Source organism: Panicum virgatum, chromosome 2N (assembly GCF_016808335.1).
Source record: "Panicum virgatum strain AP13 chromosome 2N, P.virgatum_v5, whole genome shotgun sequence".
NCBI lineage: Eukaryota > Viridiplantae > Streptophyta > Magnoliopsida > Poales > Poaceae > Panicum > Panicum virgatum.
In genome coordinates this window covers 5071196-5084243 of record NC_053146.1, presented here as the reverse complement: position 1 = coordinate 5084243, position 13048 = coordinate 5071196, and the positions used below count along the sequence as shown (strand labels likewise).

At 54.8% G+C, this 13048-nt stretch overlaps 1 protein-coding gene and 1 long non-coding RNA gene across 2 annotated transcripts; one reads left to right on the top strand and one right to left on the bottom strand.

The window, feature by feature from the left end:
* Positions 1 to 3198: 3198 nt before the first annotated feature.
* On the top strand, positions 3199 to 4013 carry LOC120662291 (forkhead box protein D2-like). Its single transcript, XM_039941471.1, has 2 exons — positions 3199 to 3451; positions 3544 to 4013. Exons 1-2 carry the CDS (start codon positions 3199 to 3201, stop codon positions 4011 to 4013), a joined length of 723 nt encoding a protein of 240 aa, XP_039797405.1.
* A 2582-nt stretch (positions 4014 to 6595) lies between these two features.
* Positions 6596 to 9135, bottom strand: LOC120659423. Its single transcript, XR_005668999.1, has 5 exons — positions 8421 to 9135; positions 7571 to 8039; positions 7396 to 7475; positions 7104 to 7228; positions 6596 to 7021 (listed from the first exon to the last, which is right to left on the bottom strand). It is a non-coding gene; the product is annotated as an uncharacterized LOC120659423 (long non-coding RNA).
* Positions 9136 to 13048: the final 3913 nt, after the last annotated feature.

Genomic DNA, 13048 nt, shown 5'->3' with positions numbered 1-13048 from the left:
TTAAATACTAGATTTGTGCCTGTGCGTTGCTACGGATGACAACAAAAAGTTTCATAGCAACACAAAATTATGGAAAAGATGGTGTCATTACTGGAATATTGGATGCATGCAGGATACACGTGAGGATCCATCACATACAAGTATGTGTTAGCCTTTTATTTAGTAAATGCAGCAAACAAAATAAACTGCTCGTGCTGAGATCTCCACAGTGAACTATTACAGGCAAATAACTCTCCCAGAGAAGAGCCAAACACTTGCACTCAATGCAGGAATATGTATAGCTCAGTTGAGAATATCCAACTCCATGTACATTTATAGTTTTCACCAAATTAAAGATTGTTCCAGCAGGCCTGACTTACAAATAATACAAATAAGTATAAATCCATATAGCTAAGTCATAATATATTGTTTATTACATCATTAGTTAGAGCACCATCAGCAATAAAATTGTTTGGATGAAATAAACTATTTTCTTCAAATATAGTATCTTAAATTGTGGAATTTTGTCTTCACTGAAACAAGCTAACTTGATGCATCACGATGAATTAGCGCCACCTCCATCAGCTATGTGAACCAATAGCTATGGGCTTGCAATGAATTAGATGACACAAGAGATAGCCTGACAGAAGAGAAAGCATACACTCTATTTGTTGGAGTTTATTGAGCCCATGTATAGAGGCCCATTAAAAAGCCCATATATAGGTCTATATATACACACCCATCTAGGGTTTGGAGGAATACATCAATTATTTCCTCTCCTACATGGTATCAGAGCAGGTAGGTGGCGGTGTGGAGGCTATTATCCCAGAAGCGCGGCGGAGAGAAGCCTGGATCAGAAGGGTGCGCACGACGTCGTTCGTCGTGCGAATCATCCGCTTAGCCTTGCCGTTCTGAGGAGAGGTATACGGACAAGACATACGCAGCTGAACACCCCGAGACAGGAAGAAAGACCGGGAGGTGGAGTTATCGAACTCCCGCCCGTTGTCACACTGGACGGCCTTAACGGTGAGGCCGAACTGAGTGGACACCCAGACAAAGAAGTGGAGGGTGGGGAAGGTCTCAGACTTGGCGCGCAAACGGAAAGTCCAAGAGTAATGAGAAAAATCGTCAACAATGACCAGATAATATTTATAGCCAGACATGCTGAGTACAGGAGATGTCAACAGGTCACAGTGAATGAGATCAAAAGCATGCGTAGCATGCGAAGAAGAAAAAGAAAACGGAAGTCTAACATGACGACCTAACTGGCACGCATGACAGAAGTGCTCAGCAGGAGCCCTAGTACATGGAACATCGGTACTACGGCTGAGCTGAGCCAAAATGTCGCGGCCGGGGTGACCAAAACGGCGGTGCCAGGTGGTGGAAGAAGGCGTCACGGCAAAAGCAGTAGACGAAGAAGCCGAAGGCGAGGCAGCGGAAGCAGGAAGCCGAAGAGTGTAAAGGGGCCCCGGGCTGTCACATCGGAGGAGCGGACGCCGGGAAGCCGAATCCTTCACAGTAAGACCAGAGGAGTCAAATTCGATAGAACAGGAGTTGTCAGCAGTAAACTGGCGAATAGAAAGAAGGTTGTGAACCATTTGAGGAGCAACAAGAACATTAGGAAGATGAGGAGCGGAACCCACGGCGGTGACAGGAAGGCAAGACCCATCACCAACCATGATAGAAGAATGACAAGCGGGGTGTGGGGGTCGGACAAAAGAGAGAATACCAGCATCTGGAGTGGTGTGGAACGAGGCACCCGAGTCGGCGATCCACTCGGTGCTGGCCGGCGGCGTCAGTCCCATAGTGCTGAAGGACTGCGCCAGTGCGGCCTGGTCCCACCCCCCAGGCCAGGTCGGCTGCTGGCTGGGCTGAACGGACGGAGTCCAGGACGGCACGAAGAGAGGAGCAGCACCAGCGAACATGGCCGTCGGCTGGAGCTGAGGACAAGGCCCCCCTCCCGGACCCTGGAACGGCCACATCGAGATGCGCCCTGACCATGAGTTGCTGAAGGATGGCCAGGGCGTACCTCCAGGGGCAGGGGCAGGAGCGGGAGCCGATGTCAGCGCGCCCCGACGGCCCCCACCGGTACTGGTACCCCCAGAAGCAGGACCACCGGTGCCACCACCGCCACCACTTCTCCCTCGCCGGCGACGTCCACGCCCCCCCTCCTCTGGTCTGCCCAGCGGGAGCAGCACCGAGCAGGGAGGTGGCAGGAGTAGCGGAGGAGGTCGGTGGAGGAGCAACGAGCGCGGAGGGGGTGGGCGAGGACGATCCGGGCGCGAGACCCCTGGTGATCTCCTCGAGGGCAAGGTCATCCCGGACCTGCAGGAAGGTGGGGAAAGGCCTCTGACGGGCGATCCAGCCCTTCAGGTGGTCGTAGGTGCAGCTCAGGCCCCGCAGGACATTGAGCACCAAGACCCGATCGGACACTGGATCCCCGAGGTCGTGAAGGGGGACCTCTCCGTCGGTGAGTACTGCCGGCGGATGAAGAGCATCGGCCATGCTCTTCATCCGCCGACAGTACTCACCGACGGAGAGGCCCCCCTGCTCGAAGGTACGGAAGGTGGCGTCAAGCTGGAGGGCGCGGTACTCGGCGTTGCCGAGGAACTGGCCCTCGAGCGCCACACAGGCCTGACGCGCGGTGCCGCCGTGGACCCTGACGAGGTCCTGAAGATCAAGGGAGATGGTCCCGAAGATCCAGGACATGGCGACGATGTCGAGGCGCAGCCACGCCACGTCCCGCGCCTCGATCGGCAAGTCGACGAGTACGTGGTCGTCGAGGGCGTAGCGGCGGAGGGCGAGCAGAACCTGGTCCCGCCAGCGGCCGTAGGAGGAGGACGCGGGGTCGAGGAGGACGGAGACCAGGGCCCTGATGTTCTGGACCCCGGCGGCCTGGAGGTGGAGCTGGGCGGCCATGGGGTCGGTCAGGTCGTACCGGGCTCCAGATCCAACGGGCGGCGCCTGGCGTGAGGAAGAGGCGCCTGGCTCGGTGTCGATGGGCAGCTGGCCGGAGGAGGTGCGGAGGAAGCGCTCCGCCTCGGCGACCCGGAGAGCGGAGGCGTCGGCCGCGGCGCGCTCGCGCTCCCAGGCGAGGACAGCCATGTGGACCCGCTCTTGGGCCGCCAAAGCCTCCGACTTGGCGGCGAGGAGGGCCGCGGCGAGAGCGGCGTCGGCCTGCTGCCCGCGGAGGGCGGTGGCGGAGAGCGGCGCATCTGCATGCGACATTCCGAGCCCGGTCCACGCGGCATCAGGCGCGGCGTCGGCGGTGGGCTGCTTGCCCGCGGCGACAGCAGCGCGGTGGGCCACGGCGACGGCGGCGGGATCCTGCAGCACCTGCGCCGCGGCCTGCAGGGCGGTCGGATCGACGCCCGCGGCCTGCAGCAGCTGCGCCGCGGCCCGCAGGACGGCCGAATCGACGGCGGCGGCGCGCTGGGCCGCAGCGCGGGCGCTCTGGGCGTCGGCCACAGCTGCATTAGCGTCGGCCGTGGGCCGCTGCTACACTTGCAGCATCTGCTGCAGGGGAGGCGACAGCTGAGTGGCGGCGCTCAGTGCCTGCTGCAGGGGAGGCTGCAGCTGGGCAGCGCTCCCTCCCGCGCCCGCAGGCACCCCCCCCCCCCCCCCCCGCGCCTGCACCCCCGTCGGCTGCGGCGACAGCAGCTGCGGGATCCGCGGCGGCGCCATCCTGTGGTGGCTGGGAGGAGACCAGGGCGGCGGCCGACGGCTGGGACGAGACTAGGGCGGCGGCCGGCCGGGGCCTGGCACCCGCACCCTTGCCCGCACCAGCCGCTGCAGCGGCGGCGGCGACGGGCTGCAGGGCGGCCACGGGCCGGATCTGCGGCCAGGAGGCCGCAGCGCCCCAGGCTGAGGATGCGGCGGCGCCAGCAGAGCTCAGCACCTGCTGCGCGGCAGCAGAGGAAGATGAGGGGAGGGGAGGGAAGGAGGAAGGGGAGAAGAGGGACGACGCCGGGAGGGGCGGCGCCGGCGGCTGGGTAGGAGGAGGAAAAGAAACTAGGCTGATACTGGACGCATAAGCGTCGGGCTGATGGCACACTAGAGCACTACAAGGCTCGCTGGGTTATCCGGGGGTTCTCTCAGCGGCCTGGTGTGGACTATGATGAGACCTTCAGCCCGGTCGTGAAGCCCGCTACGGTGCGCACGGTCCTCTCGCTTACGCTCTCGCGCTCTTGGCCTGCGCTCTCGATGCGCCTGGTGTGGACTATGATGAGACCTTCAGCTGGACGTGAAGAATGTGTTTCTTCACGGCACCTTGTCAGAGATTGTCTACTGCTCTCAGCCAGCGGGATTTGTGGACTCGAGTCGTCCGGATATGGTCTGCCGACTCAACAAGTCTCTCTATGGACTGAAGCAGGCTCCTCGGACTTGGTACTCTCGGTTCGCCACATTCTTGCTGACATTGGAGTTCACCGAGGCAAGTCTGACACGTCTCTCTTCGTCTACCGCCGTGGGGCTGAGACTGCCTATCTGCTGCCATACGTCGACGACATTGTGCTCACAGCCTCCAGTCAGCAGTTACTTCAGAGTGTCATCTCCTCTCTACAGCAGGAGTTCGCTATGAAGGATCTTGGTCAGCTCCACCATTTCTTGGGCGTCACTGTTGAGCCTCGCCCGTCTGGTCTTCTCCTTCACCAGCGACAGTACGCCCTCGATATCCTGGAGCGGGCTGGGATGACTGATTGCAAGCCCTGCTCCACTCCTGTCGACACTCAGGCGAAACTGTCTGCTAATCTGGGTGATCCGGTGGCTGATCCTACTGCCTACCGGAGTCTGGCCGGCGCTTTGCAGTACCTCACCTTCACCAGGCCGGACCTCACCTACGCTGTTCAGCAGGTCTGTCTCCACATGCATGATCCCCGGGAGTCACACCTTGCTACGCTGAAGCGTCTCCTCCGGTACGTCCGTGGCACTGTGGACCTCGGCCTGATGATTCACCGCTCGTCCTCTGCTGAGCTGGTGGTCTACACCGACGCTGACTGGGCTGGCTGCCCGGACACTCGTCGCTCCGCTACCGGCTACGCCGTCTTCCTGAGCGGCAACCTGGTCTCCTGGTCGTCCAAGCGGCAGCCGGTTGTCTCCCACTCCAGTGCCGAGGCGGAGTACCGGGCTGTCGCTAACGGCGTGGCGGAGGCGTCCTGGCTATGACAGCTCTTGGCGTAGCTACACAGCCTGCTCGCCAAGAGCACGCTCGTCTACTGCGACAACGTCAGCGCCGTGTATCTCTCCACCAACCCCGTCCAACACCAGCGGACGAAGCACGTGGAGATCGACCTACACTTCGTGCGCGATAGTCGCCATCAGTGATGTTCGGGTACTCCATGTCTCGACTACCTCCCAGTTTGTTGACATATTCACCAAGGGGCTGCCCTCGTCGACCTTCTCGGAGTTTCGCTCCAACCTCAACGTAGCAGATGGCTAGTTGTGGCTGCGGGGGGGTATTTGCCCTTTGTACTTGCTTCCGGTCCAGTCTTTAACACCGCTACGACGGTAGTTCAAACTGCGGGGGGTGTTGTGTTGGTTTTCTTGTTGTCCAGTCTTGAACACCGCTGCGCCGGTAGTTCAGACTGCGGGGGTGTGTTGGAGTTTATTGAGCCCATGTAGAGGCCCATTAAGAGACCCATGTATAGGTCTATATATACCCACCCATCTAGGGTTTGGAGGGATACATCAATTCTTTCCTCTCCTACACTATTTAGTCATTTTTAGTAAAAACACATGAAAAAACGACATTGACCACATGCAATTAGGCATATGTGCATTCAGCCACCCAAGAAAATGTTCAGTTCCGACTTCTGAAACCAGTAAAAAACATATATGAAAAATACGCTCTCAGATGAGACCAAATTAAGGGATTGGATATCCCAAACACTGTATTCAATGATAAGCTCAACTTGGAAACAACACAATGATGCCACAATCAGATACATTGTATGAAATATATAGTAATTTACATTCAGCTTAAGCATTTTAAAATGCTAGGGCAGGAACCCAATTTAAATATAAGTACATCCAGAGGTATGGCAAAACTCATACACAATTAGTTGTCAGTACAAACACAATTTGCTAATCAAAGTTTAGAGCATGCAAAGTGCAAACAAAAAGGCAAGAAGTTTGGAGATTTTTCAAGACTTCTTCAGAAAGCATGTGACAAATGATCATGCCATGACTCTGAGTAGCATGTAAAAAGTGCACAATGTCAATATATAACAGAAAGAATTTAGAAAGAATGGTTTTATGTTAACTCGATAGCAAAGGTCTCAAGGAGAAGAGGGGCAGTTATCTCTAAAGAATACTTAAAACAGTAGAAACAAATGTATCAATTCCAGTTCAGTCCTTAGAGAGTGATATTCATTTATCTCAATTAAGAGTGTTGATAAGCAGTTATTGGGCCTTAATATACAATTATGGTTTACACTATCCACTTCTTCTGAAAGACCTTTACGCCATATCATTGTAAGATTCAGTACTGAAACAAACTACTGACTGATAGTTACTGAAGAGACATGAACTATAGTGATTATTAGATGAATAAACCTGTTGGAGCTTCTCTTCCATGTCATGGAAAAGGGAAATCTTGCCAACGTAAGAGTTCCTGAGCATATGAAATGAGGTTAGCAAAAACGTAAGGGAACCATAGCAGGTCATTTTTCTTAGAATAAACATGAATGGAGTAAGCCTCCTGGCGTGCCTTGGACCCTTGGTAATAAAATAAACTAAAATATGTCAACAAATAGTCCTATCTATGTTGATGGATGATGTCTCTCTCACTAAAAGAGATTGCTTAGTGAGACAGTGACAGAGCAGCTGCTACCTTGCACAGTTGTTGCCCTTCAAGAGTAGTGCCCGTTGCAGCATTATTGCCATCTCCCAACCCTGAACTTATTCTTCTGTACATGTGTTCATCGCTGCCTGATGTTTACCGTCATCTTCGTCGTGCTTGGCTAATTGCCTAATTCCTCTTGGATTTCAGCTCTGCCACCCTCACCTCAGTGGCCTTAAGGGCTTCCCCATAGATTCTCATCAGCTGAAAAAGCAAAGCAATATGTGTTACCAGGATACTCGAGACTTGAGAGGACAATAGTGACACTATAAACCACTGATCTTACCTCATCAACCTCGCCGACTTCCCTAGGTGTCATGATCAGTGTCGGCAACATCATGATAGCGTCGCCGGCAACCCTCACCAGCATGCCGCGCTTCTGGCACTCCTGCCCAAAGATTGCACCAATTACTGAAAAAGTATCACCCAACAATAAACAAACTTTAGTTCCCGGCAGATTCAGGTTACGCTTTGGTTCCAAGATGGTGACTTCTCTTGGTACCTTGGAAGTTGAAACAGGATTAATAAGGCCTAACTCTATTAAATTTCGCAGTGTAGTAGCTGCTGCATTTACTTACCCCATTCAGCAGGGGAATAGATCAGTTGGTGACTTGTTATTGGTGACTTCAGTTCCCATTATCATCCCTAAGCCACGTATCTGCGGTATTGGAGCACTATAGTCATGTATTTGAACAAGAAAAGGAGCCTCCGAACTTTGGGTAGGTTTGACAATTCGGAAATAGAGATACACACCTCCTCAATAATTGGACTGTTGCAAATGCCGTAATTCCATCCTAAAACTTTGGAGCAATTTGCCTGACATGGCCTGGAATATCTCTTTCGCTGATGCCATTTTTGCAAAGCATTTTTTATGTAGAACTGAGCCATTTGCTGATAGGGTTGATGACCTGTATTTCACCAATTGCTTGAAGCATAGGGAAGGGAAGATCATATAGTAAATATAAACATCCTTAGTATAAAGAGTTAAGAGTACCACCTTTTTTAGGGTGACCATACATTTTTGGTTTAAAGGCTTGCATCTGATCAAATGCAGCCTAGCTAATATTACTGTCAATAAGATTTGTGGTGAAATTTAGCTAGGTTTCTTCGGGGAAATGCTGAAAGCCAGAACTGCAAATTTCAAGTGCACATAATGTTGCTTCTGAATCTTGCCACCCACAATGATGAGATTGCAATTTTCTTTCTTGAACCTATGCAAGCCCTGAACAGCAATTTTGGTTGGATCAGACTCAATGTAGGTGCCAAACAACTGTTCGAGAGAACAGATATGGAAACAGAATTAACAAAAAAAATGAACTTGAGATTTGTAGCACCTTTTCATAACTGAGAATATTGGCCTTCGTTGCATTTTGCTTAGCCAAGCTGAGTAGCAAATGCAGCATGAGGAGGCTCAAACATTCATATCAACGGAGGTCTAAGCAAGTAGTAGTTTCTGTTTCTTAATGCTTTAAAATACATGTACCACTAAATTGGTTCGATTAAATGAAACTAAACGGCTGATAGAGTCTTTGATGTTGTACATTGAATCTGGTGGCTATGGAAAAAAATCGGGGTGCAGAGACAGATCGAAAGACGGAGATACCTGGGCTATGAACACAGCAAGAAGAGATTGCTGGGGCTCGAGCTCGCCCAGGTCAGCGGCGAGCGGCCCCCTCCGTGCCACCGCATCGGAGCTCCCGCCTCCTGCGCCAGATCCGCCCCACCCCGTCCTCCTCCGCTCCGAGCTGCGCCTTGCTGGATCCTCCAGCCCTTGCCTCCGCCAGCTGCATTTCAGCTCCAACATGCGCCGGGGGCGGCGCGTACGGCGGACGGCGATGGAGCTGCGGCGGCGCGTATGGCGGTAGGGGACAGGAGAGCGGCGGCACGTACAACGTGGATCTGCGATGCCGGGGGCGGCGCAGCGGTGGCACGGACGGCAGCCGGGGACGACAGCCGCGCGGCGAGGTCGTCGAGCGAGACGGAGACCGTGTCCGGCTGCAGGAGCGGAGGCGAGGGACGGCGGCCGCGCGGACCGCGCCTCGCTTGGTCCGCGCCGGGAGACCGAGGAGGAGGGGGCTCGTTCCCGGTGAGCGGGATGGGGCGGAGAGGGCGTGGCGGCGGCGCCGGCGAGCGAGATGGGGAGGCGAGGGCGGCGCGAGCGGGACGGCGGCCCGGCGTGGTCGTCGAGCGAGACGCGGAGGGCGAGGGCGGCGTCGGCAAGCGAGACAGGGAGGAGATTGCTGCGGCGACGGCGAGGGAGAGGACCGCGCGAGAGGGCAGGTGGGAGGCGCTCGGTCGAGGGAGAGGAGGCGGGGCGGGGCGGGGCGGGGACGGCGGGGGGGCGAGGCGGGGAAGCCGAGCAGGAGGGCGCGCGGGGAGGAACCGTCGAGTCGTGGGAGCGGGCACGAAGCGTGCGGGGCGAGGACTCAGATTGGGGGACATGCCCATGGCATGTCAAGCTGTGACATGCGGCCAATCCAGGCCGTGGAAAACGAATCGGACGCCACTCCGCCAGCCGCCCGCAGAAGTCCGTTGCGGTCACCGTTCGCTCCCAAATCCACCGACCACCGCAAGCAGCCTCCGTTTTTGCAACCGCCGGCACCCAAATCAGGGGATCTCGACGCCTCGCTCTCGCGGACGCCGGCCCGTCGCTCGTCGCCGCCGCGGGAGGCCGCCGTCCCTCGTTGCAGCGGCCGCCGCGCGAGGCGGGCACGGGAGGCTGTCACGGCTATGGGCCGCGCGGTACTGTAGCAATACCGCGGCACATAACTTCTAGTTCTAAATTGGAAACAGCGAGGGAGTTGAACCAGCTTAAATAGCCAGTCTCTGGGAAGTTAGTAACTCCGGTTCGAATTTTTTGCACGAAGCGAGGATGAAAGCGAAAAAAAATTATTTAGCGGGTGTAATTTTACTTAACATATGTAAAATAGCTCTTAGCCGTGAGGAGGTGAGTTAGCTTGCGAAGAACGCCGTCGCCGGCCGGGAGGCGGAGCAGTGGCTCGACATCTGCGACGAGAAGCGGCAGCCCCTCGGGGGCGGGGACAAGATACACGTCCAGCTCCAGTTCACGGACGTCGCCGCGGACCCGGAAGGCGGCTGGGGCACTGGCGTCGGCAGCGCCGCGTACAGGGGCGTCCCGCGCACCTTCTTCCAGCAGCGCCGCGGCTGCCGGGTGCAGCTGTACGAGGACGCGCACATCGCCTACGGCTTCGCGCCGCGCTCGCCGGCAGCAGGATGTACGAGCCGCGCCGGTGCTGGGCGGATGGTGTTCATCGCCGGGTGGTCCGTGAACACCGACCTCCAGGACTTGAACTCCATCGAAATGAAAGAAAGCATTGCAGCCTCGGTTCAGTTGAAGTAGCATTGCCGTGCTGAATGTTCGTTGTCCACTTCTGGGTACAGGGGAGGCCGAGCAAGCACCACCGTATTCCGTTGAAGAGAGAAAGGAAGCCAGAGGTAGAAGAAACAGAGTTCAGAATAGAAGGCGTGGATGCAGGCAGCCTGCTCGGGCGTCCCCTGACGCTGCGGCAGCCTGCTCGGGCGTCCTTGCCGGCGACTCCATGCTGCAGCCCCAGTGGCGTGGATGCAGGCCCGGCGTGGAGGCCGCCATCACCAGCCTCCAAGCGTGGTCGGGCCAGCGCGCCCCGCGCCGCAACGGGCGACGGCGGCCTCCTGCGGCGGGCGACCGGCGCACTTCCGTGGCAGCGACGGGCAACGGGCCGGCGGCGACGGTCCCGGACTCCCGGTCCACTACGGCGGTGGCGGCCTGCCCTCTTCGGGCGCCTGGCGTGAGCAGCGAGTGGGGGATTAGGGCCAGCGAGCGCAGGGGCCCCTGATTTGGCGCGCTTCCTTGCGAAAACGGAGCCACCTACGGTGGAATTGGGCGCGAGACGGTGACCGCAACGGACTTTTGCGGGCGGCCGGCGGAGTGGCGTCCGATTCGTTTTCCACGGCCTGGATTGGCCGCATGTCACAGCTTGACATGCCATGGGCATGTCACCCTATCTGAATCCGCGGGGCGAGCGCGAGATGAATGAACGAAAGGCAGGAGGACGAAAAAAAAGTGATGCTTAGGGTCTTTTTCAGTAGTAGAGATAGAGATGTCTTGGTAGTGCACTTATTTGGTATATCACCGATGTTTGCATAAGAGACACAAAAGAAATCACAATTACAAAATGATTAAGAGAAACTTCTGCTTATACAAAGTTATACTGGTCTCGCTAAATCATCTATAATTTAAATGTTGCAAATGCGCATAAAAGGGTTTCTTGAGTTTTGGAGTTATTGTTCCTTTGCCTACTTATTACTGTCTCTACTACTTCCTAAGTTTAGAGGTATTGATTGATGAAGATTACCTCCACGAACAGATATCACATGAGTAACAAGTACAAATCTTGATCTTGTATGCATACATGATTTGCTCGATGAACAAATCCCACATAATGTTGCATAACTATATGATGAACAAATCTATATATAGAGCTGGCCGGCTGCTAGTTGTGCAGCCACTCGTCGAGCCTGGGGCTGCTAGCTAGGTGGGAGAGCAGCAACGACAGCAGCGCGAGGAGCAGAACCAGAGTGGAGAGCACAATCATCAGCCAGGTGAAATTGGGATCGGGAACCATGCTGGGGTTCGCCGCGTAGTAGATCATCGCGCTCCCAAAGATCAGCGTCGAAGCGCAGAGGACGGCCTGATCGGAGGAGAGGAGTTGAAGCTTCAACTTATCGCATGGCCGACGATGAACAACCGGCAAATAGATGAAATGAAACCCATGTGATGGTCGAGCGAGATACCTGGGGGCACATCATAAAGTGGCGAAGGCGCTCGATTCTGGCCGCCGTGTCCCCGGAGTTGGTGGCGGCGGGTGTCGGATCGACAGGAGTCTAGCAGCAGCACCGGCGGCGGCGTGCGTGCCCGCGCCGTCGCCCGGCGATGTTCGTCCACGGCGTGGATCACGAACTCCGGCTCGCGCAGCGAATGGCTGTCATGGTCCGAACTCCGAAGCCGTCGGAGCTCGAACTACTGCAGAAACGATTTGTAGGGGCGGGCGAAACTGCATTTTTAGGGGCGGACAGCATAACCGCCCCTGCTTTTCGCAGCTAAAAATGGCGGTTTGCAGGGGCGGGTACAAGGACCGCCCTTGTAAATGCATTTTCGGGGGCGGGGGTGTCACCCGCCCCCTGAAAATCATTTTCCTTACTAATCCGAAAATTCATTTAAATCAGAAAATATAGTAAACAATATCAAAAAAGCTGAAATTTATACCATAGATAGAAGTCCATACTAATCCGAAAATTACATGTTCATACAAAACGCACGGTAAATAATAGAAGTCTATACATTACAACAAACATCACATGCAATCCATATAACTAGCTACTAGTCCTTACTACCACATATCTATACAGAACACATCGAAATGATACAAGCACACATAGTGCAACGAGAATCTCACGGCGGCGATGGTGTTGCTCCGTGGGTAAGACTGAGGATGGTCACGTAGTCGTGGCATCAGGCACAACTTTCTTGAGTACTTGTCGCTTCCAGTGTCTCCTCATCTTTGTAATTATTATTCTTAGGAGCTGTAAAAGAGTTGTGTTAGCAAACCGACATCTGGACAAGTTCTTTTGTGTTAGTTGGATAGTTGTATACATAAGGATTGGAGTAGTAACTGTACCATAGTAATTTTTCGTTTCCATCTTCGTCGTGGTTGGATTCTTCCTGGTCGCCCTCTGCAACGTCCATTGGCTCGGTGTTATCCGATGGTGTGCTCGGTGGTGTCTCCAGTACTTCGGTGGAACCAGATCCCCATTTGTCTTGAGGAGGCTGTTGACGGCCATAAATTCACATTCTAGCCGTCAACTTCTCGGAAATAAAATGAGCTTTACACTATGTTTCATTCATATTTTGTTTATTTCTAACGAGTTCCACAAGTTTTGGATGAGTTTTGATTTCAGGAACAAGTGTACCAAAAATAGGAAAATTTGGGTAAAAACCCAGGCCGACCGGCCTCTCCTAGGACGGCCGGCCTGGCACCCTGAAGACAGGGTCCCGGCTTCGATTCATTGGCAATGTGACACATGATTGGGTCTCGGTTTGATTAGATGGATCGAAAGACTTGCACAAAGAACAAAAGACTCACAACTCAGTACCAACTTGGGTCCAGGACAGCGATCCACAACCGTGGCAAGATCACAAGTGTGCAAAGGGAATGTCGGCGCAACGGAGGG

Coding starts and splice junctions, on each gene's coding strand:
- LOC120662291 (XM_039941471.1), top strand. CDS start 3,199: ATGCGACATTCCGAGCCCGGTCCACGCGGCATCAGGCGCGGCGTCGGC. Junction 3,452..3,543: donor TCTGGGCGTCGGCCACAGCT/GCATTAGCGTCG, acceptor TGCCTGCTGCAG/GGGAGGCTGCAGCTGGGCAG.